Below are 27,007 nucleotides of genomic sequence, written 5' to 3' on the forward strand. Positions count from 1 at the left end.
AGACTGCGCAGCTGTGAGCTCATTGGGCTACGTGGAGGCCACTGGAGGAAACAGTTGCTTCCCCCCTGCTGAAATGTCTCAGCACATGCATTGTGCATTTATACCTGGATGACATCTCTGTTAATAGTTTATTATCTTATGATGCATTGTCATTCTTGCCTTATTTTCTTAAGAAATGTTAATTCTTTGTAGTGATTTATGCATATTTTAAATTATAAATTGAACTAAATCTAGGAAGATCGAACTTTAAGTAATCTTACAATAAACTTAATTCCTTAATCCCTATCACCCTCCAAGATACCTTGACAAGATACTTTAACTGGTTTTCTACAAGTATTTATAACATTACATTGCCACTTGTCAGCTAGCTTGGTTCTGAATTTAACCATGTATTCACAACCAATCTAGAGTCAGCTATTCTTTGCTAGTCTATGATAAGATATTCTCAGAATTATATACCTTGAATATCTTTATGTAACTTACTTCTTGGCCTTTTGTCAGGATGTCAAGGTAGTTCTTTTCCCTCATACAGAACTATTTTGCTAAATAGGCAAAGTGGTAGCCTGAAACTGTTGAAGTCATTTGATTTTTATGTAAGTTACTCAGTTTCAATTTGATACTTGATAGTCCTGGTTAGCTTCTTTACGTGTAATACACTAAGAATTAGAAAGAAGTTTTGTTTTTTACATCCAGTTAATTTACCACGTGAACTTTTTTGTAAACGATAATGTGTACAGATTGTTTATTCAAATATTCAGTTGTAAACTTATTGTTTAGACTATTGTGTTTGCATATAATAAGATTGAGAAAAAAGAATCATTATAATCACAATGAATAAATCAGACGTGGTCTTCATCTGAAGAGGAACCTGTAGGCAAATGCAGCAGGTAGAAGGCAGGTGTGGCTTGCATATAGACTGGGGAGGGAATGAGAGGGAAATAAATTCTTTTGGGGAGAAATCTGGAACTCTTTTGAGAGCTGATGAACAGGAGAGGCTCTTGAAGGACAGGAACCTGGTATACTTAAGAGTGAAGTGATACTGAGTGAGGGGGCAGGACAGATAACATGGATCAGAAATTGAACGAAGCCTTTTGAATTCAAGTATGTAATTCTGTGATCTCAATGCTGAGTTCCCACCTCTAGGTGTCCTGAGAGGTTCTGCTTCAGACACACCCAGTGCTTCTCTCTGTCCTTTTTGAGGCAACGTTAGCCAGAATAACTTGCTCTGGGTATTGTCCTCTGTGACCATTTTCTTCTGTTATTTCTTTTCCAGGAGATGTCTTCGCTTCCACTTTCCTCATTAAGAATGGGGCCCTCGTCAATGCTGCTACCTTGGGTGCTCAGGAGACACCGTTGCACCTGGTGGCATTGTACAGTCCCAGGAAACACTCAGCAGATGTGATGTCTGCGATGGCACAGATTGCAGAGGCCCTCCTGCAGGCTGGTGCTAACCCTAACATGCAGGACAGCAAGGGCAGGTAAGTTGGGGGTCAAATAGACTGTCTTAGCACCATTTCCAGAGTGTTATTTATGTTGATGTGTAACTGGCAGACAGAGACTTGGTGTTGTTTAGTTTGGCATTATTCGATCTGATTTTTATTAAAGGCACAGACATTAATTTGTTATGTAAATGAGAGACATGACTAAGGCCAGAGGCATTTGGGGAAACCATTTCCATCCTGAATAACTGAGGTCCTTGGATTTTTAAGCAATTTCTATCATCATCACAGTGGTCATCTAGTTCAGCTCTCCAACAGAACTTCTTAGAGTTGCTTAGGTAAACTGAAGAAGTGGAACACACCTTCTTGAGGCAGTCAGCTGTATCTCTGTGAGGTCTAATTATTGGGAAGTTCTCTGTATTAAACCCAGTTCTGCCTTCTTGTAAATACTCCACTTTAGACAACACCATCTGCACAGCTTGCCATTTCTTCCACAGCACTGCTCTTTGCATATTTGTCAGGAGCAGTCGTGTTCTTTTGCCCCTTTGCAGAAATATTAGTTGAGGATTCCTTGTGGTTTAGAACCTAAGAAAGGGCTGCTTGTCTTTAGGACAGCAGTGTGGGAGGCAGTGAGGAGGAATGAAGCCATCTGAATCACCAACAAGTTGGACTCACTTTGAACCATAGCAGCTCAGTATTTTGTACCTTTGAAAACCCTCAAAAAATAAAAAAGTTTGGTAAAGTCAGAATAGGTAAATAGATTTGTGTGGTAGACAAAATACTTAAATAAGATGGGTCTCCATGAACTGTCAGTATCATGTGATAGTCATTTTATTACCCCAAAATAATCACTTTCTTTTTTTTCCCCCCTCTGTTGATTCTTCATTTTTTTCCCCCAACCGCAGTAAACTCTAACAGTCTGTGACTCTGAGATAGATGCCAGCCTGGGGTCCCTGTGCTCTGTGTGGCAGTCTCCTTCAGGGCACACAAGGGCTAAATAAAACAGCAAAGGGTAGTCAGTTGCCACTTTGATCAGTTCCTGCCTATGGCCAGTCTGACTGTGTTTGGGTATAACAGAGAATTATGGGAAGAAAATTTCTTTTCGGAATTGTGGAGGACAGGTCAGGGGAAATATGTGTACCTATGGTAGAAACTGCTCTTTTAAAAACATCCAATTAAATACTGACACTTAGAGTATTTGTGTCTCTTGCTTTTATTGATTCTTATCCTTTTGGCTACTGCATAAATGGTAACATATCAGCAAACCCATTTTATTTGGTACTTGGTCGTTTTTTTTAGAAAACTGCCCTGGGTAGAAAAGACATTGTTGCAGAAATGTGGAATTTCTTGTGGATGTTGATTCTGCCTAGGATTCTAGTCTCCTGCTAGGAGTAATTGGGCCCATTCTGACTGACACCCCTTCTCCTTCATCCTGCAGGACTCCCTTACACTTGTCCATCATGGCCAGGAATGAATACGTGTTCAATCAGTTGCTGCAGTGTAAACAGTACGTAGGGAGACCTGGAGAAATGAAAAAGCAGTTGTGAGGGTGGGATTGTGAGTGAAAAATAATTTTTAAATGTCTTTTAGTGTTATAAATTTTAATAAGTAAAAGTACATTTTAAAAATGATCACTTAGCCCTGGCTGGTGTGGCTCAGTGGATTAAGTGCCGGCCTTCAAACCAAAGGGTCGCCGGTTCAATTCCCAGTCAGGGCACATGCCTGGGTTACAGGCCAAGTTCCCAATAGGGGACATGTGAAAAGCCACCACACATTGATGTTTCTCTCCCTCTCTTTCTCCTTCCCTTCCCCTCTCACTAAAAATAAATAAAATCTTTTAAAAAAAAGATCACTTAAAAAGTATAAAGAAAAAGAATGAAGCTGTTGTCAGCATAGTGTCTAAGAATGTGCTTGCTATTCACATTGCTTCCTTATTTCAGATTAGATTTAGAACTGAAAGACCACGAGGGCAGCACAGCTCTGTGGCTTGCAGTGCAGTACATCACTGTGTCATCCGACCAGTCTGTAAACCCCTTTGAAGACCTCCCTGTGGTAAATGGGACCTCATTCGATGAAAACAGCTTTGCAGCCAGACTCATTCAGCGTGGCAGCAACACCAATGCCCCCGATGCGGTGTCAGGTAAAGGAGGGATCGTGAGAGCTGGTGCCCTACTCCAGAGGCTCATGAAACTGTGTGTCTGTTCTACCCAAAATTTAGAGACTGAGTGACATATTATTATGAGAAGTGTTTTGTACTTAATTTTACCTGTAGTGTAAGTCCAAGTTATTTTAATCTTATGCTTCAAAAAAATTTAGCCCCTCTGTGTGAGTTGTGTCTATTAAGCTGAAACACTTCCAGTTATTTAATGCAGTGAGTTTCAGACTTTTTGGACTCAGAACTCCTTTACCCTCTTAAAAATTATATCCCACCCTGGCCGGTGTGGCTCAGTCAGTTGGAGTGCTGTCCTGTAACTGAAAGGTTGTGGATTCAGTTCCCCGTCAGGGCACATACCCTGGTTGAGGGTTCGATCCCCTTAGGGATCTGCGTACGTACGATCCCTGATCCAGGCATGTATAGGAGGCAGCCAGTCGATGTTTCTCTTTCACATTGATATTTCTCTCTCTCCCTCACTCTCTGAAAGCAGAGGAAAAATGTCCTTGGGTGAGGATTAAAAAAAAATTATCCCAAAGAGCTTTCGTTTTGGTGGATTGTGTTTTCAATATTTATTGTATTAGAAATTAAAACTGAAAAACATTTTAAAGATGTGTTAATAATAAGCCACCTTTCTGCCAGCGGACACCGCCAAGTAAGCATTGTTAAAGTCTCCCCTCCCGCAGTTGTCATGTCTAAGCTGGAGGCTCCCAAAGAGCCGGAACAGCTGCAGAAGCTCTGTATCAGAGCTTTGAGCTTTGAAACAGCCAGGACAGTCTGCAGAGGCATTTTGAACGGTGGCGAATGTCTCTGACTGTATGGTGCTGAGAAATCCGAACACAATTTTACCATGCAAAATTTAAGGAGAGGGGTTCCATGTAATTCAGTACTGAGTACTAGCAATGTATCAAGTATGGGTTGGTGCCACTGATGAAGGGAAGTGGCCAAAAAAAGATGGATATTAAACAGCCCATATTCTAAAAGAAATTAATTAATTTAGAATGAAGGTCACATGAAATCACCGTTCTGGGTGACATAAAAGCCAATGCAGTGGTAAAAAGCTGTAGGACAGGGCGTATAGAAGTGCGTTTTAGACTGAAGACCTCTGGAAATGAGATTGTTACTAAATTGCTTTTTATAAATGTATGTTGGTTGTCATGATTTTACTGATTTCTGATTCAATCATATTTATAAGAGTGGCATATGAGATTGGTTATTTGATATTCAGGATTGTTCAACTTTTACTCATTTTTTTAAGATTTTTTTTAAGATTTATTAATTTTTTTAGAGAGGGAAGGGAGGGAGAAAGAGAGAGAGAGAAACATCAATGTGCAGTTGCTGGGGGCCGTGGCCTGCAACCCAGGCATGTGCCCTGACTGGGAATCGAACCTGTGATGCTTTGGTTCGCAGCCTGTGATCAATCCACTGAGCTACACCAGCCAGGGCAACTTTTACTCATTTTTAAAAATGTTTGCTATGTACTTGAAAAATGTGCATTCTTTGCTCCACCCACACTCATCGTAGCCTCTTTGACCATGTACAGAGAGTGCCAGTGTGGCCTTCAGGTGTGGGCTTGTCAGTTGTGAAGGTGGGGAAGGTCAGGGCGCGGGGCGGTGTGGAACTGGACCTCATTTGTATGCAAAGGGAAGAATGAATATGCCCATTTTCTCCTAGGAAATTGCTTACTGCAGCGGGCAGCTGAAGCAGGAAATGAGGCAGCAGCTCTTTTCCTGGCAACCAGCGGTGCCCACGTCAACCACAGAAACAAGTGGGTAAGTGTGACAGGGCAGCCAGGGCAGAGAAATGGCAGTGGCAGATGTGTAGGGGACAATGGAACGGATTCTTTTTTCTAGTTTTTGTCAAAGTAATATATATACACATGATTTAAAAACCAGAGTGAAACAGATGCTTTTATCCTCAAATACTGGTTGATTCACTCAGAGACCATTTCCTAGGCATTTGTGCTATATCCTGTCCTAAACTGCATGTACAAATACACACATACGTGCATGTGTGCATGTGTAGTTCTGTGAATATTCTGTCACTGGAGAGAAACAGGAAACTAGTGAGTGGTTTCTACAGGAGAGGATAATTAGGCGGTGGGGGCAAGGGGTGAAAGGAAACTTCCTTTCACTGAATATTCTTACAGCTTTTGAATATTGAATCAAGTACCTATAACACCAACTTAAAATGTTTTTAATTGTGAAAAGTGGGGGAGGTGGTCTTGGTCATGTTGACAGAGTAGGTCGGGGAAGCAGGGTGTGGCGCACTGGTGGGGCTGAGAGACGTGCAGGCCACGTGGGAGGAAGGCACTGCGCGTCTCTGGGGCTGTGACCGTGAGGCTCTTCCAGTTTCCAGTGTTTAGTTTAGTGCCACTTGGAAGTCCTCTGTTGTTGTTTAATAATATTCATGTATTGTTTTTATAATTGTAAGTAATTATAAAAACAAAATGAAGGGTGGTTAAGAAGGTCATTTGAAATGTAGAAGATGAGGAGCCAGGACATTTGGAGGGTGCTTGGGAGGACATTGCAAAAACAAGGGAGGAGACCAGGAGGAGTGGCACAAAAGTCATGGAGGTCAGCCGGTGACAGGACAAGCCCAGGGCTGTGTCTGGTACTTGGGGACCTGAGTTTCAGCACTTAGGCTGGGAAGGTAACTCCTAGCCTGGAAGTGCTCTGATGTGGGTCATTTGTTTCTGTTCAGGGAGAAACTCCGCTGCACACAGCCTGTCGGCCATGGCCTGGCCAACCTCACTGCAGAGCTCCTGCAGCAAGGTGCCAACCCCAACCTGCAGACAGAGGAAGCTCTGCCTTTGCCAAAGGAGGCTGCATCAGTGGGCAGCGTCTATCTGCAGACGCCGCTGCACATGGCAATTGCCTATAATCATCCAGATGTGGTGTCTGTCATCCTGGAGCAAAAAGGTAGGTGGTTGGGAATTACTGCCTGTTACTTTGACATTTGAACAGTGGTTTTGAGTAGTTAATTACAGAGATGATGTTTCTTTCATGAGTGAGTTTTTCAGGTCTAACTAGATAAGCATGTACTCTGGCTCCCGACTGTAGTGTACATTTTTAGGGTGGGGCCTGCCTGGTTCACCCACTGGGTTAAGAACATTTGACTGCTTCTCTCTTACTTGGGGGTGTTTTCCCAGGCATGTCAGTATAGGTCAAGCAAAGCTTTGCTTTGGTGCAAGCTCTGTGTTTTGAGAACTCTGCTGTGGCAGGTCCTCCAGGAGCCATCAGTCCTGTCATCTGCGCCACCATGGCAGGTGAACCATGAGATAGGAGCCAAAGAGACAGGCCAAGGGAAGCCCCTGCAGTGGAGGAGGTTTCCCTCACTGAGCCAGCCTCGGGCTGTCCTCTCCTCTCCTGAAATTTGTGGTACTCTCACCTGCATCCTGCTAAGGCCAGCATTTTTTAGCACTGGAAGGAAGCGGGGTTTTTAGAGTGCGCCCCTTTTCTTGGTCCCCACAGGAATTGTAACGTCGTAGGCATTGTGTATTAGAAAAACATCACCAGGGCGTTGTTTTGGTCCTCTTTTCCACAATCAAGTAATTAACGTGTGTGTTTCCATAGTGGAGTCTGGTTTCCTTTTATGAAGAGTCAATGTTTTAAGCTTTAAAAAACGCATTTTCCCCATAAACTTTCCTCCAAAATACTAGATTTCTGGGCTTCCACTCTCCACAAGAAAATATATCAGTTTGTATTTTAGCTAGTCAGTTTAAAACTGAGTTCTTGCTCTCTTGGAAGAAAATTTAAAGAGAACTTTAAATTTTTTTACTGATTCATTTTAGAGAGAGAGGAAGGGAAAGAGAGTAACACTGATTTGCTGCTGCACTTATGTATTCATTGGTTGATTCCTGTATGTGTCCTGACTGGGGAATCAATCCTGCAACCCTGGGCGTATTGGGGTGACACTCCAGCCAACTGCTACCTGGACAGGGCTCTCTTGGATACTTTAAACATGATCCATGGGGTGGTGAAATCAAGTTTTCTTTTCTCACATTTACATTCCACCCTGTTTTTCCTTTCTTGAAAAAATTTAGCTAATAATGCCCGCATGCCACCAACAACTTGCAAATTATTCCGGACTTCAGCCTCAAGGATTCCCGAGACCAGACTGTGCTGGGCCTGGCATTATGGACAGGTAAGGTGGTGCCAGAGGCCGTTAATATCTGTAGACATATGGAAAAAGGGTGAGGTGGAGAGAGGGAAGGAGGGAGGTGCGGAGGGCTTGGAGCTAATCCCTTGGTTGTAAAATAACCTTCTTGTTTGGGTTAAGCCTGTAATGTCCAGTGGAGAACTGCTGGGTTTAAGAACTAGAGAGTGTTTGTTGTAGTAAGATGTTGAAGAAGTGGGAAAAGCTGGGCATGCACTAGTCAGAGCTTGTTTGTCTCCTAGGCATGCACACGATCGCAGCCCAGCTGCTGGGCTCTGGGGCGTGCATCAACGACACCATGTCGGACGGGCAGACGTTGCTGCACATGGCCATGCAGCGGCAGGACAGCAAGAGTGCACTGTTTCTCCTGGAGCACCAGGCAGATATAAACGTCAGGTAGGCTGGAACACCTGCAGCACCAGGTTACATGGATGGGAGATGGTACAGAAGCACAGCCTTGCCTGTAGAACACACTGTTGTTCTTGTTAAATAGAGGAAGGGGAACAGTGACTGGAAAGGACAACTGTGGTGCTGTAACTGCTTGTGAGCGTACACTTGTGGGGTGAAGAATGAGAACTATACTTGGCTTTTGTTTGAATCTCTCAAAACCAATGCGCAATAACTGCACAATCTCATTAAAAAGGGCAATCTAAAATCAGTTGAGTAAGAATTCCAGTTATGATAAAGAACATTCCAACAAACAAGCTATGAAAAAGGCTTGAGGGGGAAAATATGCAGAGTTAAACATTTATTGTTTTGTGTTTTCAAATGGATTTCCCTTTATCTCCAACGTCAAGTGATCTTGAATGACGTGAGTGGGTGAATGAAGTGTTTTGTCAAGTGGATAGTTGGTATAGTAGTATTTTATTAAGATGCTATTAAAAGTAACTGTATGCCTTTAAGATTTCAACACCCTGGCGGTCAGTTACTTTTTCTATGACATAGGACGGTATGGCTATTTTTAAAAGGTCTGGGACAGATGCTGTTGACAGGTTATATTTTTCTGAAAGAATATTAATGAATGTCAGTGAATTATGTTTAAGGTATGCAGTGGATTCAGGCCTTTGGAATGCCCAGAAGGGCACCATTTCTCAGGTGGCGTTAGTTACAAGTGTTGGTTTTGGTGTGCACGTACGTCCCTGCAGGACCCAGGATGGGGAGACAGCCCTTCAGCTGGCCATCAGAAACCAGCTGCCACTTGTGGTGGATGCCATATGCACCCGAGGAGCTGACATGTCCGTGCCTGATGAGAGGGGGAACCCCCCACTGTGGCTCGCTCTGGCAAATAACCTGGAGGACATTGCATCCACTCTGGTGAGAAAAACTCAACTTCAACCTCTGTTTATGTGTGGGGATGTTTTGTGTCAGATAGATTTGGTGCCTACATAGCAACCATAAGGAGCAAGAGATGTGCCAAGTAACAAACTGAGTCACGGACAAGCAGTAGAAAGTCCTGTTAAAGAAACTTGCAGTTCAACCCAGTCTTGGCCAATCTTTTTTCAAGGCTCTTTTTTTATCAAGAAAACTACCAAGAAACCCTGGCCAGGTAACTCAGTGGTATAGTGTTAGAGTGTCATCCCAATATGCCAAGGTTGTGGGTTCAGTCCCTGGTCAGGGCACATACAAGAATCAACCAATGAATGCATAAATAAGTGGAATAACAAATAGATTATTTCCCTTTCCCTCTCCCTCTTCTTCTCTCTCTAAAATCAATAAATAAAAAAAGAAAAACTACCAAGAAGCAAGAGAGCTGAAGCATTTCCTCAGGAGTCTTCTCCGGAGCTGGGTTAGTTTGGTATGGGCTACCCTGGTTGTCACTGGTGTAATAAATGCCTAAATCTCAAAAGCAGAGCTTTTGAAGGGCCTAAAATGTGGCAGTAAGACATTGTGCACCTGAGGGTTTACCCAGTTGTTACTGGTTTTACCTGTCAATTACAGGTATGTGTTACTGGGGGCTTATGAGTGTGTATGAACGCACTTGTGTGTGTTTTCTGTTCCTTCTGGAACACAACTCTGAAGGGCACCAATTAAACATCTGTCTTAGATTTCCCAAACACATCATTGGGCTCATGCACACTCTCACAGAGTAGAGTTTAATCAGTGTTTGTAAAACTAATGAATGATACAGATTAGCATAATTACCAGTTAATTATTAACTGCATCTTGCCTGAAAAATGAATCTAATGATGTGTATAGAGCTCTGAGATGGTCACAAAAATTTTCACCTTGCTAGGCAGTTTTGTGAGTGGCATGTCTTTCTACAGGTCAGACATGGCTGTGATGCCACCAGCTGGGGTCCAGGACCTAGTGGATGTCTTCAGACACTGCTGCACAGAGCTATTGATGAAAACAATGAATCCATCGCCTGCTTTCTTATTCGAAGGTCCGAGAAGTCTAAGTTTCTATTCATATCGTTTTTATTTGGCTTATTGCAAACTGTAGCGCTACAGTTTGCAATCGTTGGCTGCCTTTCATACTTAAGGCTCCTGGGGTCACTGTTCTGTCATGTCAAGTCAGCCGAGAGACTTGACTCACTTGTGAAGAGAGGAGCTTGTGCGCCCAGATCAGAGAGTCTGAAAGATAGGCCAGCTTCCCTCTTTGGGAGCCACATAGGCTCCCATAGTCAGATCAGACCAGTTTACACAGTGAAGCCAGGGGGTGTGGGGGAGGAGACCAGATGGCCTCTGCAGACCCCACCAAGATTCATGAGCCATGATAGGCTCTGTGACCGGCTTCATGACCTCTCAGAGTCCAGGATGTGTGGAGGCAAGGTTACTCAGGAAACCTTTGGAGCAGTGGTTCTCAAACCTCAAATGAATGCATGCAGATCCCCTGGGGAGGGTTCTGATGCCCTGGTTGTCCCCAAGACCAGTTGTAGAAGAGCCTGTGGGAGCGGGACCAGACACTGGCATTTGAGGCTAAGGACCAAGGACAGCAATCCCTAATGGCAGCAGCTTTTTTGTTGAATCAGATAAGTCTGCTGCTGTGTATTTATCTGCACGCCTTTATGCTAGGTGGAAGCATTGCCCTTGAAGCCTTCCTTTCATTTCCCCCTCCTCTTCAGTGGCTGCGATGTGAATAGTCCCAGACGACCTGGTGCTAATGGAGAAGGAGAGGAAGAGGCCAGAGATGGCCAGACCCCCTTGCATTTGGCAGCATCCTGGGGACTGGAAGAAACAGTACAGTGTCTTCTGGAGTTTGGTGCCAATGTAAATGCACAGGTATGGAGAGCTTCTCTTTTCCAGGGAGAGTGAGGGTAACTCTAGAATTAGGGAAAATCTCTTACGGCAAAGAGACCTTGCAGATTCTCCAGTCCTGGGCCTTTGCTTTACCATGAGTGAGGCTGAACTACAGGCAGATGAAGTGACTTTCTCTGTGTCGTACAGCCTGCTTAGTAATTTTAATGATTATTGTCCTCTGTCCTTCTACAGCATGAGAAACATTTGTGGGGGGATTTTTGTTTGTTTTCTTTGTTCGTTGTTTTTTTTTTTAGAACATTTGTTGAATTCACTTTTCTCTGCTTCCTAATCCCATCCTAATTAGTTACAGATTTCCATGGAGAGTCTGTTCTAGTCCCAAGGTAGCATACAGACAGTCCCCAACATAGGATAGTTTGACTTAGTGACTTTTCAACTTCATGATGGTATGAAAGTGATATGTATAATGTAATAAATTACATGCAATAGTGTTAGATTATTTTGCCCAGTTGAAAGCTAATGTAAGTGTTCTGAGTATATTTCAGGTAAGCTAGGCTAAGCTGTGGTGTTCTGTAGGTTGGGTGTGTTAAATGCATTTTCCCCTTTTGATAGGTTAGTTGGAATGTAGCTCCATTGTGAGTTGAGGAACATTTGTACAGTGTTTGGGAAAATGTTCGGGAGCTCAGTTAAGCATCCTTGAGTTAGTTCCTTGATGCTTTGCAACCTGGAGCCTATGGAGATTTATGTACGTTGCCCTGTGGCCAAATAAGGCGTGGTGTAACTCAGAGGTGAGGCTGGCTGCAGATCTTCTCAACAAATGTGTTTGAGCCCCTAGGGCACTGGAGCATGGGGTCATAACGGGGAGTAGCTTTTAGTCATCTCTGGCCTCTTTAAAAGCTGATTTCAAACAGAGAGTGGTAGCATTGATTCTCAGAACCAAATCTGATTTAAAAGTTTTGCCCATTTATATTTTTCCTGTGTTTCATTTTTCACTGGATAGTGAAATCTGTGCCTTGTCCCCATAGGATGCAGAAGGAAGGACGCCTGTCCACGTGGCCATCAGCAACCAACACAGTGTCATCATTCAGTTGTTGATTTCTCACCCTGACATCCACTTGAATGTACGAGACAGACAAGGCCTGACCCCTTTTGCCTGCGCCATGACCTACAAGAACAACAAGGCCGCTGAGGCCATTCTAAAACGCGAGTCCGGGGCTGCAGAGCAGGTAAGTGACCAATACCAACCTTCTCTGCAATGTCCCAAGCATGGCAGAACCCGTTACATGGAGACTAAACATATGTCTCCCCTTATGTAGATCCCTTTTATGTAAAGACATTTGTTTGGAGATTATACTCCCCTTTCTTAAGATTTGGCGGTTACGATGTCCTGTCAGCGCTGGGTGAGATCGGACTGTGTGCCCTGTATGTCAGCCACCTAATGGTGTCACGTATAGAAGAAGCTGGAGGTGGCTGGGCCCAGTACTAGGAATTCTGTCACATGTACAACTCAGGGAGTTCTTTAATTTTTGCTGGGTTGTTCAATTGCCCCAGTAAGTCTTTAAAACATTGAAATTGACTTGAGCTTTAGGTGTGATATTGGGGCAACTTTCTGAGTGTTTTAAAGAAGTTAAGTTGTTATCATTCATCCTAGCAGGCTTAATTGTCTTGTTCTTCCTGGATGGTGAACTGTTGACCTGAAACAACAGAGTGGGTGGGAAATGACCACAGCAGCTGACCTGAGGTGGGAGCTGGGATGGGTTTGTTAAGTCAGCCCTACAGACCATTGAATCTTCATTTGGCACTTAGAATACTGCCATGGTCTTGAATAGCTGTTTATGAAGGTGAATGGGAACGTGGGACCTGAACAAAATGAAGTCTAACATCATTGAAGACTGTGGCCCAATATTTCAGACCTCTGTACATTGCGTTGCTTCAGCATTTGCTGTGACTGAATTGTGTAGGTGTTAGTCTCACCATGACTCAGATGTGTAGAGTGTTCGTGAATGGACAGCCACCTCACATTCCCTCTCAGTCTAGTACAAAACTGGTACTGGTGACCAGAGTCCTTTGCACATGCGTTGCTCCAACACCAGCATGTGCTGGAGAAATGTGAGCGTTAGCGAATGTGTGTGTACAGCACGTTGGGTCTCTCTCCTTTCTCACTGAGCCCTCATGTAGATATAACCACAACGTTCTCTGTAGTTCAATTTGAGTGAGTTCTTGTCTGCTTTGTATCAGTGAAGCTAAGTCTGAGATACACAGTTGGCTGCCTCCCCCAATGTGTTCTGTTACCCTGTAGCTCTGCAAAGAGGAAACTTTCTGAAAATTTATGAGGATTTGTCTGACTACTCAGGGTCTGGCTGCCATTGTAGCTCTGGTGTTAGGATGCTGTGTGCTTTTTTATTTTTGTAAGATTTTATTTACTTGTTTTTAGAGAGGAGCAGGAAGGGAGAGAGGAAGGGAAACATCGATGTGAGAGACAAACATTGATCAGTTGCCTCTCACAACCCAGGCATGTACCCTTGTCCATGAATGGGACCAGCAACCTTTTGGTTTGTGGGACAATGCCCAACCCACTGAGCCACACCAGCCAGGGCGCTGGGTGACTGTTTTAGCCAAAGCAGGAGACTCCAAGGCTAGTCTCCACCTTTGCCTTTCCCCGAGTATCCTAATCTTTTTGTGCCTTCCTTTCGCTGTACTCCAGGTCGTCTCTTTCTTTGCTTTCCAAGTCTAGCTCCCGCTGCAGGAGGCTGCCAGCACAGCATGGATCAGGGCAGGGACTCCCTTTCTCTGACCACGAGGATGTGACAGTGCTCACATGGTTATGTGCACACATCCATAGAATGGGTCTGTCTGGGGGCTGGCTGGCTTCCTGCAACTGAGGGAGGTTCTATCTACCCTGTGACCTCTCCAGTAGTCAGTGCAGCTTGCAGGTGTTCAAGTAGGTGCTCTTGCACAGGGGAGACCACTAATATTTTGGTTCCTGCTTTCTGCCTTAGGTGGATAACAAGGGCCGGAATTTTCTTCACGTGGCAGTTCAGAACTCTGATATTGAAAGTGTCCTGTTCCTGATCAGTGTCCAAGCTAATGTGAATTCCAGAGTCCAGGATGCTTCCAAGTTGACCCCTTTGCACCTTGCTGTCCAAGCCGGCTCAGAGATTATCGTCCGCAATTTGGTAAGTGTCGCTGAAACATTATTGCATGTAACATAACAAAGCCGTGTGGTAGATTGTGGGCAGAATCTCTCATCGTCGGTGTTTTTTCTAGTTAGTGTGAAAGGCTGGTGTGAATTCGGGGAGTAAGCCACTACCCTCAGGAAAGCAGGTGTCGTAGTGGGCAGACAGCATAACCTAAGTGTGCACTGGGCTGCTTGATCAGGCGAAGGCTGCAGTGAGGCCTTGAGGGAAAGCAGGGTTTGGGTGGTGGCACAGGGTGGGAGCATCTAGGGACAGGAGAGCCACTTGTGTTGTTTGCCTGCCTTGTCAGGCGCTCAGCAGTGCTTTTGAGTGCTCTCTCTTTCTCTGACTCTCTTTCGTGAGCACATGAGCATGCACTCTCTCTAGTCTTTTTTTTTTTTCGTGGAGGTATAATAAACATAACATTAATTCTAGGTATATACAACATATTGATTCAATATTTGTGTATATTGCAAAATGACCACCACAGTAAGTCTAATTAACATCTGTTACCATATATAGTTACAAAAAATTCTTTTGCTTGTGATGAAGTCTTTTAAGATTTACTTTCTTAGCAACTTTCAAATATATAATAATGTTATTAACTATAATCACCATGCTGTACATTATATCCTCATGGTTTTTGACTTTATAACTGGAAGTTTGTACCTTTTGAGCTCCTTCACCCATTTTGCCTCTGGCCACTATCAGTCTGTTCTCTGCAGTTGTGACCTTGGGGCTTTTTTGTTTGTTTTCTAAATTCCATGTATAAGTGAGATCATAATGGTATTTGTCTTTCTCTGTGTGACTGACTTCACATAGCATAATGCCCTCAATGTTCATTCATTTGCAAGTGGCAAGATTTCATTCTGTTTTAATGGCTGAATAGGATTCCATTGTGTGTAGACTTACGTACACACTGCACACACCCACTATATACATGCACACCGTGTACACATGTACCATGTCTTCTTGAATTCATCCATTAATGGACACTTAGGGTGTTTCCATATCTTGGCTATCATAAATAACTGTGCAGTAAACATAGAGGTACATTTATTTTTTTGAAGTAGTAGTGTTTCTGATTTCTTTAGATAAATACCCAGAAGTAGAATTGCTGGATCATATGGTAGTTCTATTTTTTAATTTTTTGAGGAACCTCCATATTATTTTCATAGTGGCTGTACCAATTTACATTCCCACCAACAGTGCACTAGGGTTTCCTTTTCTCTTCACATGCTCATCAGTGCTGTTGTTTCTTATCTGTTTGAAAAGAGCCATCGTAATAGGTGTGAGATGATATCTTACTGTGTTTTTGATTTGAAATTCCCCAATAATGATGATGTTGAGCTCCTTCATGTACCTGCTGACCATCTGTATGTCCTCTGTGGGAGATGTCTGTTCAGATCTTCTGCCCATTTTTTAAATTGATTGGGGTTTTTTTATTTTTTATTTTTTTTGCTACTCTGTTGTATGAGTTCTTTACATATTTTGGATATTAACCCTTACCAGATATGATTTACAAATGTTTTCTCCCATTCAGTAGGTTGCCTTTTCATCTTGTTGATCATTTTCTTTGCTGTGTAGAAGCTTTTTTGTCATCCTCCTTGTTTATTTTTGCTTTTGTTGCCTTTGCTTTTGGAGTCAGATAAAAAAAAATCATAGCTCAGACTTATGTCAAGGAGTTTACTGCCTCTTAATTTGCAAAACCACCCTGATTTACTAGGAGATTTTTTACATTTTACAAAGGAGAAAATTTAAGCTCAGAAAGAATTTTTTCTCCCCAGGATTAATAGATAGTAGTGTGGTTGGGATTTTAGACATTTCTGTTTGACTCCAAAGTTTGCCCTTTCTAGTACAATATAATGACATCCAGGCAGGAGAAGGGTCTGAGCAAAGGTATGCAGACTGGAACATGCAGGATTGTGTTTTAAGTAGAAAAGTTTCATTGAAATTTGGGTAGAGAGTAAGAGATGTGGTTGGAGACCAGACTGTGGAGTGTCATATTTCAGACCAGGAACTGTGAGCAGCCTTTGTCCTTTGGTGGTGGAGAAGCCAGTGTAAGTGTTTGAGCTGAAGCCATGACCCGGAGCCAAGACAGGGCTCCACATCACCTGGCTGGCGCCTAGGAGCTGGCAGCTGCTGGTGCTTCCCCATCAGCCCCAGGTGCATGCCCAGAACTGACCACTGAGACAGTTGACCAGCATTTGGTGCCCAGCCATTTTTGTTTGTGAAAAATACTTTTTAGAAAACCTTAATGACTTGCAATATGTTAGAGCTGATAAAGCATTTATCTTGGGGGTGGGATGCAAGGGCATGGGGGCAGAGCCACCAGTGAAGAGGCTGAGGGGAGGCAGTGGCAGTGAAAGATGGACTGGGGAGTGACTGAGGAGGTGGACCAGATGGATGCCAGGAAGGACTGGGTGTGGGGCAAGCAGCGAAGAAGGTGGGGGTGGGTCTCACATGGAATCCGGGCACACGTTCTTAAGTCTGCCTGCAGCACTGAGCCTGGGGAGGTGTGAGGACTCTGACAGTGACCACCCAGTTTTCTTTGTGAATTTGGTACAGCTTAATGTTAGAACCTGCTTGCATTGAAATAATGCCTTTACCCAAACCTCTTCCCCTCCCCCGTAAGCCTTGGGGTTGGCTGTGATCCCTAGCACCTGTGACCATGAATACCCCTTTATACCATGTCCTGCCTGGACCTATGAGTGACTGACTAGGCACACAAGGATCTGGGCAAGGCTGGAAGTTGAGAAGTCAGAGTCAGAAGCAGAGCGGTTAACCAGTGCCCAGAGTTCCCCGAGGCAGAGTGCCTCCTCACACAGACAGGACCAGCGGGGGCCTCAGCCCTTGCGGGAGGCAAGCTGGCTCTGACTGTGAACTGCAGCTTCTTTTCCATTCACATCAGCTGTCTGAATCTTTGTCAGAAAGTGGGTGATGAATGACTTTCAAATACTAAATGAATAGATATTATTTAAAGGTCCTTTCTGCCTTTGATTCTGTATTTTTGTGTTATTTTCTTTGTTTTAAAAAATATAAAAATAGTACATGCTTTTTGTGAAAAACTTAAAGCACATAAGGATGTAAAGCAGAAACTATCTTCCTTTCACCCTCAACTCTCCTGTGAGTTTGGTATGTATGCTTTTAAACACCTTCAGAGAGTGTGTGTGTGTGTGTGTGTGTGTGTGAGAGAGAATGTATGTACATTTCTCTCTCCAAATGAATCATACTATCATTCTGTCTTCTAATTTGCCTTTTTTAAACATACTATATCATAGATACCTTCCCATGTTAAACCATAAATTTTTATCATCTTAATAGCTACTATGCTTTTGTTTGTATATATTGTAATTTTCATAACTAAATATGTTTTGCAATCCAGTTTTACAAGCCGTGGACATCCTTAACAGTGCAGTGAACATCACTGCAGTCTCATGTAACTCTATGTGCTGAAGTCTTAGAATTAGAGTTTCTGTGTCCTAAGGAATGGCTTTTTACCATTTTGCTAATTGTCAGTCTACCCTTGGGACAAACTGCTGGCTTTTGCCAGGAGTGCATGTGAGGCCCTCCTGCTCCCAGCTTTGCTAGCAGGCAGACTCTGTGGATGTGAGAAGACAGACAGGCTCACCCCCCATAAGTAGGACCTTGGTTTGTTGTGGTAGAGGCTGCTCATGTAATCAACTTCAACAGCTTCTTGCAGGAGCCAGAGTGAATGAGTTAACCAAGCACCGCCAGACTGCACTGCATCTGGCTGCCCAGCAGGACCTACCCACCATCTGCTCAGTCCTCTTGGAGAATGGCGTGGACTTTGCTGCTGTGGATGAGAATGGAAATAATGGTAATTCCCAGTCCTTCCTCTTTGTCCAGTGCTGAGTGCCTTAAGCAGTCCCTTCATGCTAAGGGTGGAGGTGCACTGCACCCTTGGGTATGCTCCCCCTCAGGGAGGTTGGCTTTCACAGGAGCAGAGCAGTGGTGGGGAAGGCTCTGAGGCAGGCATCCCACATGCCACTGACCAGGCCCTGGGCAGCCTCCCAATCTGAATGGTAATCCTAGAAGCCAAAAGTGGCTTCTTGTGAAACCATTAAACCAGTTATCTTTGGATAACTGGAAGCAGAGAGCAGTCTTAGAAGGTTGCATTTATGACTCATTCTTGGGGGGTGGACAGGGGCCGCTCAGGCTGAGTCCCTTTTAGAGCAAGGTTTGTGAGGGTGAGGAGCAGTCAGGGTTTTCTGTGTGTGCTCCTGGGCTTGCACAGTAAGAGGATTTATCTTCTAGCTCTTCATCTTGCTGTCACGCACGGTCGGCTCAACAACATCCGGGTCCTCCTGACAGAGTGCACCGTGGACGCCGAAGCCTTTAATCTAAGGTGGGTGTGTGTGGTCCAGAGCAGAGGCCAGTGCTCCATGTCACCTGGCCTGCCCCTCAGAGCTGGCAGTCACTGGAGCCTCGCATTAGCCCCAGGTGCCCATTGTAGAACTGGCCACTAGGGCACTTGACCAGCTTTTGGTAGCCTGTACGTTTTCTTTTAAAAATAAATACTTTTTAGGTAAACTTTTATGGCCTATTATGTGTCTTTTGATTTATCCAGCATCACAGAGTTCAGAATATTCCATTCTTTTGTGGTTGATGGCTGCGGCAGATACATACCTAACTTTTCAACTTGTTTTATCAGAGGCCAGTCGCCACTGCACATTTTGGGACAGTATGGCAAAGAGAATGCAGCAGCCATCTTTGATCTCTTCTTAGAGTGCATGCCTGAGTATCCTCTAGATAAACCAGATGCAGAAGGAAACACGGGTATGTAATAAGCTGTTTGTATGTCCTGTCTCACTTGTATTCCCTGCTTCCTGGAAAAACAAGTCCAGATGCACGTGTCATTTATTGAAGTGCATCTGGCCCAGTGTATTTCAGCTGGGCTCCGTGAGCATCTGTCACAGATACCGGCCATGGAATTTGGCAGTGTCAGATTTTAGGAACAAGCACATAGGATGTGCATCCAGTGCTGCAAAGGCCTGCCCACCTGTTTTTGTCACCATCACCTGCCTCCTATCCAGGCAGGCAATGAGGGCCCTACCCATGCTCCCAAATCCCGGGGGAGATAAAATGTAACCACTTCACAGGTGCTTCAGAAGGAGGAAGTAGAAGACAGTGTGTGTTGACAGGCTATGAAAAAGTGGCAAGTTATATGCAGATAAGGGCTGATGTCTTACTGAGGGGGTTAAAAAATAGGCCTCTGTCCTGTTGGCTCCAGCTACCAACAATCATTATGTTCATTTTTGTAGTTTTTTATAGTTTTTTAAATACACTTTACATTCATTTTCTTGAATACCACTGTGTCCTTTTTTTCAAGTAGGGAAACAAAATGAAACCCAAGTCTCTTTCTTCCCAGTCCTGGGATCTCTGAGCACTTGCTGCATGGCATTCCCATTCATTTGCAACCTCATGGCCTTTGGCAGAAATGCAGTTACCAAGGGGTGTCCCTGAAATCTTAGCACGGGATTGAATATTTTGTTATCAGTTCTTGGCCTTGGGAAGAGTTCTTGGTTTTGATACACAAACGTGTTTTTTAAGCCAGCCACACTGGGAGCCACCAGCTCCGGGCGGGAGCTGCTGGACCCAGCATGGAACCCCAGTGAGTGCCATTTCCAGGGGGTGGGGCAGGCAGGCAGGCAGGCAGGCAGGCAGGCGCTGGGTGACATAGAGGGCCTGGTTACAAACACTTGGCTCCGTCATGGTAGCGGGTGGTTCTGGATCAGTTTTTCAGCAACTTTATGCCCATTTCTTCCTTTGAAATAACCCTTACCTTATTGGATTATTCAGAGAATTAAATGAAAGAATTTAAATAAAGTGTCTGGTAAAGGTAAGCAGAGGGGATCTGCTATGCACTGTAATTGTTAGTAAAAAGGGCCAGAAGGATGGCCTGGCCAGAGCCTGGGTTCCCAGTGGGGCCTGCAGCTGCTGAGAACTTTTCTGGAGCTTGTTCCCGCCACTGACCTTTTTCTGCCTGTGGTGCACACCCCCGCAGGTCTTCAGATTTAGTTACACTGTATACGAAGAACTTTGTCCTCCCGGTGGCTCCTGCCGGATGAAGGCAGCCGAGACAGTGGTGTGGCTTTTCCTTCCAGAGCTGGAGCTGCTCTGGAGTCCCCTGGCTTATGCCGGTCCTTGACTGGAAGGTGCTGCCGATCTCCTGGGGGGTCTCACTGGAGCCACAGGGCTCCCAAGTGTCAGTGGGGACTGTCCTAATGGGCCGTCCTCTCAGGGGACTGTCCCTACACTCAGCCGTCTTCTGCCAGGCCCGGCACGAGTGGGAAATAGCCCTGCCTGTGGTTCTGTTTTCCAGCGCTTCTCCTAGCGTACATGAAGGGGAATGCTAACCTGTGCCGTGCCATCGTCCGATCTGGGGCTCGCCTTGGGGGTGAACAATAACCAGGGGTCAACATTTTCAACTACCAGGTTGCCACCAAGCAACTTCTGTTCAGACTATTAGGTGAGTGGCCTACCTTCCACTCTTTCACTGCAAAGCCCAGTTCCATGTCGATTGTCTAGATGGCTGATGACCTTTAAGTCTCATAATGACTTTCTGCAAGATCTGAACCAGTAGTCTTCCAGGCACCATATAGCACTCTTTCTGTGAATGCCATGAAGGGCCTTTGAGCAGTGGTGGGAGGGTCACTGTCAGCAGTCTCCTCTCAGAGTGCCCACTTTGGGGCCCCTGTTGGTTTCCTACTTCCCCTGAGGCTCCCACATATCCATAAGCTCCAGGCAGGTCACCCTCCCCTCGGGTCCTGGCTGCTTATCTGCACACCCTTCTTCCTTCAGCTGATTCAGATTCTCTGCCTCCTTCAGAGTAGCCTATGTTTAGCCCCTACTGGTTTTTGGTTTTCTCTGCTTCCTTTGTGAAGAGGAGTGCTTCGCTCTTGATAATTTCATATTTGCAAGTCTTTCCTCATCCCTTTGGGGCGGCAGAAAGACTCAGAATGCCTCACATGCCTATGTGTCGCTGTGCTGTCATCTCCCACAATGGACACAGAATGGGTTATTAGCCCCACGGTGTGGGCAGGAGAAAAGAGCTCATAAATACCTTATAGCTATGTGATTTTGATGTAGGTGACTTGCCCAAAGTCACAAAGCTGATTGGTGGCAGAGTCAGCACTGAAGCCCAGTGCTTCTGTGACATCTGGTCTGTTTGCAATGCACTTGGTCGGACTTTCTGAGTGCTCAGTACAGGAGCCCAGTACAGTGCTGGTGTGCAGCAGGTGCTCAGGAGTGAGTGATTCACGTGCTGCCTCCTCCGTGTGAGCTCAGTCTGTGTCTGTGTAGAGAGCTGTCAGAACAGTGCCTGGCTTCAAGTTAGTGCCCAGTAAACAAACACTAGTGATTGTTGCTGTTATCTACACCAATAATGCCCAGCCTAAATGCTCCTCAGCTTTTGCAGACTCAGAAGTGAACTCCTCATCTACTCTGGTTCTTTCTTTTCTGGTCTCTTCTCTGCTCGTCTCCCTGCAGGCCCAGCCACTCCATCTAGACCTAGGAATCACTGTCTCCTGCCTGCTCCCTGTCTCCCTCTCACATCCTCCCACTCACTTACTCACTAGATCTTATGGGTTGTCTTGGGCCCCTCCTGCTCATTCCTGCTTACCTTTGGGTACCTGCCAGTATTCTAGCCATTGGTCTCTGCTTTCTCCTCCGTGTGCCTCACACTCCAGCCTTGTATTGCCCCCCCAGACGTGGCTGCCATTTCCTTCTCCCCTGGTCTGTGTAGCAAATGCTGGTTCCACATATTCTCTCTGTACGCTTTCCCCTGACCCGGGAGAGTGTATTGCTCCCTCATCCCTCATGTGACCCTACAGTGTGTCACTTTATTTACTGGTCTGTTTCCCTGCTCGATCTTAAGCTCTGAGTCTAGCTTGGCACGGTCACTGTCTGACAGGAACTAGTCTTCTCCCGCTGTTACAGATATGCTGTCCAAGGAGCCTCCGTGGTGTGACGGCTCCAACTGCTATGAGTGCACTGCCAAGTTCGGAGTTACAACTCGAAAGCATCACTGGTAAGAAACCCCAGCATCACTTGTCAGAGGAGTGAGGGGACTTCTGCTGATGTCATTGCTTCTTATTTTTTCCATGATAAGCTATGAATTTGCCAGGGCCCTGCACTCTCATGGGTGAAACTTGGCCAAGTACAGTGATGAAATGACAGGACTGGCCACACCTGTAGTGATATAAGGAGGGGCAGGGGACACTCAGACTGATGGCTTTCCTGCTGAATGCTGGGTTCCACAGGTCCCACGTAGCCTCTCAGGCCTATGTCACCTTTCCCAGGCTTTTTTACCTTCTGCAAAGCTGAGCTGAGTTGCTGCCTGCCCTAGAAGTTGTGCTGCCTAGCTGGAGCACTGGCTGCTCCACCAAGGACTGAGGAGCTACCCTGTCCGGTGTGGCTCAGTTGCTTGGCCATCCTCCCATAAACGGAAAGGTTCTGGGTTCAAGTCCTGGTTAGGGCACATGCCTAGGTTGCAGGTTCAGTCCCCAGTCAGGTTTGGTCCCAGTCGGGGCACGTGGAGGCAACCATTTGATGTTTCTCACATCACTGTTTCTCTCCCTCTCTCTGAAAAGACTGAGGAGCTGCTCCCATGAGCATGAGACGATTCTTTGGCTGTTCCTAACTCTGTCTTGATCTTTGAAGAAAGCCTTCTCCAGAGTCACTTTAACTTATTGGCTGGAGCTTTGTTTTCATGGACGAAGTTATACATGCACTGGTGTCATTTGGCGGGCAGTGTGGCTGTCCCTGTGCTGGGGAGTAGGCTGCTCTTTGGCTCCTCTCTCATGGTTCCTTTCTTTGCTTCCACAGCCGTCATTGCGGACGTCTTCTTTGCCATAAATGTTCGACCAAGGAGATGCCCATTATAAAGTTTGATCTGAACAAGCCTGTGCGAGTCTGCAACATTTGCTTTGATGTACTAACTTTGGGCGGCGTCTCTTAGCCCCTAGGAGGGTCCAGGCCACCTCCCAGTCACCTCCCCAGCAGCTGCTCTGCTCACCAGCCTGACCCCACCCGGAGCAGGAGCTGGCAGGCATCTTCCTTCGGCAGTGGAGTGGAACAGACAACTGAGGACCATGGTGTGATAGACACGTTTCAGATGACTGTATGACTGTCCGTTTGTCAGACTGTGATTGAGTTCAGTAGATGTCTCACTAATTGGACCAGGCCTTTTGCCTAGGTGGTAAACATGGTAGGAATTAGATCCCATTCTGCTAGCAACGTACAAGAACACTTTGAAAACCACTTTCCCTCCCAGTAGCCTCCTGTCCATCTCAGAGCATTTGTGAAGTCTTCCCACCTGGCCGGACTTCCTAGGCAGAGCCTAGCAATAGGAAGCTGGCGCCTGGCTGCTCCAAGAGAGCTAGCTGGCTTTACTCTAGGGTAAGTGGCTTTGGACTTGTCTGCACGGTGTTTTCATAAAGATTATAGGATCCTCTTACCCTGAAATCTTCATTATTATTTTTTTTTTTTAGAAAGCTAAGCTGTATTTATAGTGAGCTACCCCTTTAAAAAAAGGTGAAATCTTTCTAAACAGGGTTCAAAGATGGGAGCTGAAACATTGTGGCCTTAACAACTGAAAGCTTTACTAGTGTTCATGCTACTCGGTGTCATTAGTGCGGTTGGACAGCTTGACACCTCCTAGCAGCCGTCCCCTCCTCTCATCTTGCCATGTCCTGTCTGTGGACCTCCATCGCTCTGCCACTAGGGAGTGGTGGGGGAAATGCACTTTTATTGTGCCGCACTTTTTATATAGCTTCATTATTGGTGATTCCAATGTAAAAACCCATACTCAGAAAGTACATCCATGCATCAGTGATTCTGCTGATCAGTTTTACCTGGAACTCAGCTCACACTAAGTCTTAACAGAGAAGCTCCTGCAGAGTGTCACTTGGAGCAAGAGAGTCACACAGGCCAAGGGATGAGAAGGGGGGGTCCCCAGCCTCAGCCTGGAAGGTCCCATCTCCTTGACATGAATGCTTCTTGCTGAAACCTTCCCTAGTTATGCTGTGAGTGCTGTTGGTCCCAGGTCCCAGTTCTGTGGAGCTTGCCCTGCCCCGTAAGAGCCAGCAGCTGAAACCCTGGCCAGACATGTGTGACCTGGTTCGGGAAGGCTCTGGCCTGGGTGCTTGAAGGAGGTCCCAGAGCTTACTGGGCCTTAGTTGTTGCTAGTACATGCATTACCCCTGAGGTTAAACTGCACATTTAAAAAGAAACTTTTACCACTGCTTTAAAAACACACAAAAATTCTGAGATGAACAATATGTGTTGTAGTTGTACTCAGAGATTAACAATCTCAATCAGACATACTGATTTTTCAGACATTTAATAACCACTACATTCTGCATTAATGAAGTATGGATATGTGTAAAAGGGACTAAATATTTTTTGCAACAGCCTGCTTTTTTGTTTGTTTGTTTTTGGAAAGTGGTATGTCCTCCATGTTGCTGTACATTTATACATTCTATTGCCTAAATATGTGTAAAATGAGTTGATAAACCTGAGTGCTACTTTTTTTTAATATTCCTGTGATTTATAAGATATATATGCTTTCTCTGTTAATATGAGCTTGTGCACAATGTTTAAAAGAAAAATTAGAAGAGTTGGGGAACTAAAAGTCTATGACATTTCCTACAGAATTTTTATAGAAAAACAACTAGCGTAGGCAAACTTTTGACCACGTGAGGCATGTGGTCAGTTTCCATTTTCTGTTGTTGCCTGAAGAGGGCCACAAGGAAGGAGGGCTCAGCCGGCTTGGCTCTTTAGTTCTGTAAAGCAAGATGGTTATGTTTCAGATACGAAATGAGGTGGCCGGTACTTTTATACTTGTTCTTTAATGTTCGTGGTGGACTGAGGATGGGAATGCAGTCAGGGATGAGGCTGACTGTCCTGCCCCTGCCCTCCCATACCAACCTCAGTAACAGTCTTGCCTCTGATTGCACTTACAATCATGTTGCAACTACGTGGAGTCACGCTTCTGCTTCTCCCGAGTCGAGGACAGCTATGGTACCGAGCAGCCGCGGAGCAGGGGCACATTGTGTGCGCTCTGTGTTGAGGTGGTTGTAGACCTAGAGAAAGCACCTTTCCATGGCCTTAGGAAATGTCCCTGACCTTGGTGATGACCCTGGGCCTTGCTCCCCGGGTTCCCTGAGCGGGGCTGCCCCGTGGCCCTCCCGTGCACTGCCCGGGCTGGGACTTCTCATGCTCTCAGTCCCCATTGTGCTCTCCAAGATGACCAGACTTGACTACAGAACTCTAGCTGTTCTTGTTAAATTTTAATTCATAGCTCAAATACTAGTAGGAAAAATTAATTTTATTCATTCAGAAAATTACCAATTGTGAATAAAAACAGGAAGAATAAACTTTCTTGAAACATAATTTTCTGCATCAGTCAACACTGTTACACTGAACTAGCTTTTTAAATGTCTCTTGTGTTAACAATTTTTTTAAAAAACGAAGGAATAAACCATGTGCTATACATAAATCCAATGGCTAAATTGCTGTGATCCTCTAACACAGAAGTTTCCCACAAACTTAAGTGCCTCCATGTAGGACTTTTTAAATTGTCGGTTATCTTTGTAGTGGTGTCTCACTGATTGCTGTGCTAGAACACGTGTTCCATTGGGAGTGTGTTGCCTATGCACTGTCAACTTCAATTACCAACTTAGTGGAAGCTGGATCAGATTGCTCAGCTCACCTGGCATGTTCTCTCCAAGAGTGGGGTCCCTGTGACTGTTAGTCCTCTACCTCAGAGCCCTGAGTCACTTCTGACTGCCCTGTTCAGCTTCCTCACTCTTCTCCCTGAATGGGGTCCCTGCATGGAGCTCAGCGTGCTTGTGGGACCACCACAGCTCCCAATTCATGCCCACTGCCTGCTGTATTGAACAGTATTGTGCTGGTCTTGTCTGTAGGCATGGAATGGAGGGGAAGTCTTGAGAGGGGGAGAGCCTTGATCTCCATCCTGGTTTCTCTGATCTGGAGAAAAAGAACAACTGTCGAACTATGTAATGCTTAGACGTGAAGGCAGAGTAACTCCCCAGGTGACAGCCTGAGCAAGTAGGTACACTCTTCCACGGACAGACCCACTTGGAGTCACAGGTTGAGATTGAGAAGGAGCTCCTGAACAAGCTTCCTTCCAGGACCTGGGATTGCTTCCCTCAGGACAAGCCCCAGAAGAGCTGGGCATTCAAGCCCAGCCCTTGTGATCAGAAGTACCAACACTCCCCACTCCCCGCTGAGCAGAGGAGGAAGCAGAGGGGCAACAACTTTCCAAAGAGGTTTGGAAGCCACATTCTCCTCTTGTGGAAGTAATTCAGTGAAGAGCTGATAGTCTGACAAGATACTAACTAAACACTATTAAATTCCCAGACGTTATCATAAATGCCTTAAAGACTTTGTTAGATCATTGCCTGTATGGTTTCTTTCTGTGTGGAGTAGATAATGTACTAACCTGTTACAGCTGACGACACTGGTCTTCTGTAGCGAGGAAGTCTCAAGTTGGCAGGCTGCTTGACTTAATGACTTGTTCTTTGGCAGATGTGGAGAGTTGGCAGGTAACCGAGGCAAAGGGCAGGAACTGGGCAGAAAGTGCAGGAGCACATTTGGGTTGGTCACCTTGGCTTTCAAGCCATTTGAGGTGGTGCTCAGTGTGGGGCGAGGGCATCATACAGGACCATGGCACTTATCAGCATTGTATCTTTGGAGTCCGTGTAATGGAATGTATTTTTCAAATACTGATATTTGCATTTTCTGTAACAATTCCTTACAATAAAATGAGATAAAATTGTGCAAAGTGGAAACTTTAATAAGACATTTGTAGTTAACTTTTCACGCAGAAGTACCAAT

General features: G+C 45.2%; 2 protein-coding genes across 2 annotated transcripts in view; both read left to right on the forward strand.

Annotated features, from left to right (window-relative positions):
- Positions 1 to 9,026, forward strand: part of LOC118496636 (rabankyrin-5-like) — a 70,839-nt gene extending 61,813 nt beyond the window's left edge. The window contains 9 exon segments of the mRNA XM_036033241.1: positions 1,274 to 1,478; positions 2,878 to 2,946; positions 3,380 to 3,579; positions 5,266 to 5,363; positions 6,295 to 6,324; positions 6,326 to 6,512; positions 7,637 to 7,737; positions 7,992 to 8,145; positions 8,895 to 9,026. Coding sequence (XP_035889134.1) covers positions 1,274 to 1,478; positions 2,878 to 2,946; positions 3,380 to 3,579; positions 5,266 to 5,363; positions 6,295 to 6,324; positions 6,326 to 6,512; positions 7,637 to 7,737; positions 7,992 to 8,138 — 1,037 coding nt within the window. The 3' untranslated portion in view covers positions 8,139 to 8,145; positions 8,895 to 9,026.
- Positions 8,701 to 26,939, forward strand: ANKFY1 (ankyrin repeat and FYVE domain containing 1). Its single transcript, XM_028534130.2, has 11 exons — positions 8,701 to 9,063; positions 10,014 to 10,132; positions 10,814 to 10,970; positions 11,972 to 12,172; positions 13,946 to 14,122; positions 17,816 to 17,963; positions 18,401 to 18,491; positions 18,798 to 18,922; positions 20,469 to 20,615; positions 22,085 to 22,175; positions 22,973 to 26,939. The coding sequence occupies exons 1-9, from the start codon at positions 8,701 to 8,703 to the stop codon at positions 20,552 to 20,554; spliced, it is 1,467 nt and encodes a 488-aa protein (XP_028389931.2). The 3' UTR covers positions 20,555 to 20,615; positions 22,085 to 22,175; positions 22,973 to 26,939.
- Positions 26,940 to 27,007: the final 68 nt, after the last annotated feature.

This window comes from Phyllostomus discolor, chromosome 8, assembly GCF_004126475.2.
Source record: "Phyllostomus discolor isolate MPI-MPIP mPhyDis1 chromosome 8, mPhyDis1.pri.v3, whole genome shotgun sequence".
Lineage (NCBI taxonomy): Eukaryota > Metazoa > Chordata > Mammalia > Chiroptera > Phyllostomidae > Phyllostomus > Phyllostomus discolor.

Bases quoted from the DNA above. Each gene is read 5' to 3' on its own strand.
- ANKFY1 (XM_028534130.2), top strand. From the start codon at position 8,701: ATGGCTATTTTTAAAAGGTCTGGGACAGATGCTGTTGACAGGTTATAT. The intron at 10,133-10,813 runs GTCCGAGAAGTC...CCTCCTCTTCAG, and splicing joins GCCTGCTTTCTTATTCGAAG to TGGCTGCGATGTGAATAGTC. The intron at 18,923-20,468 runs GTATGTAATAAG...TCTGTTTTCCAG, and splicing joins AGATGCAGAAGGAAACACGG to CGCTTCTCCTAGCGTACATG.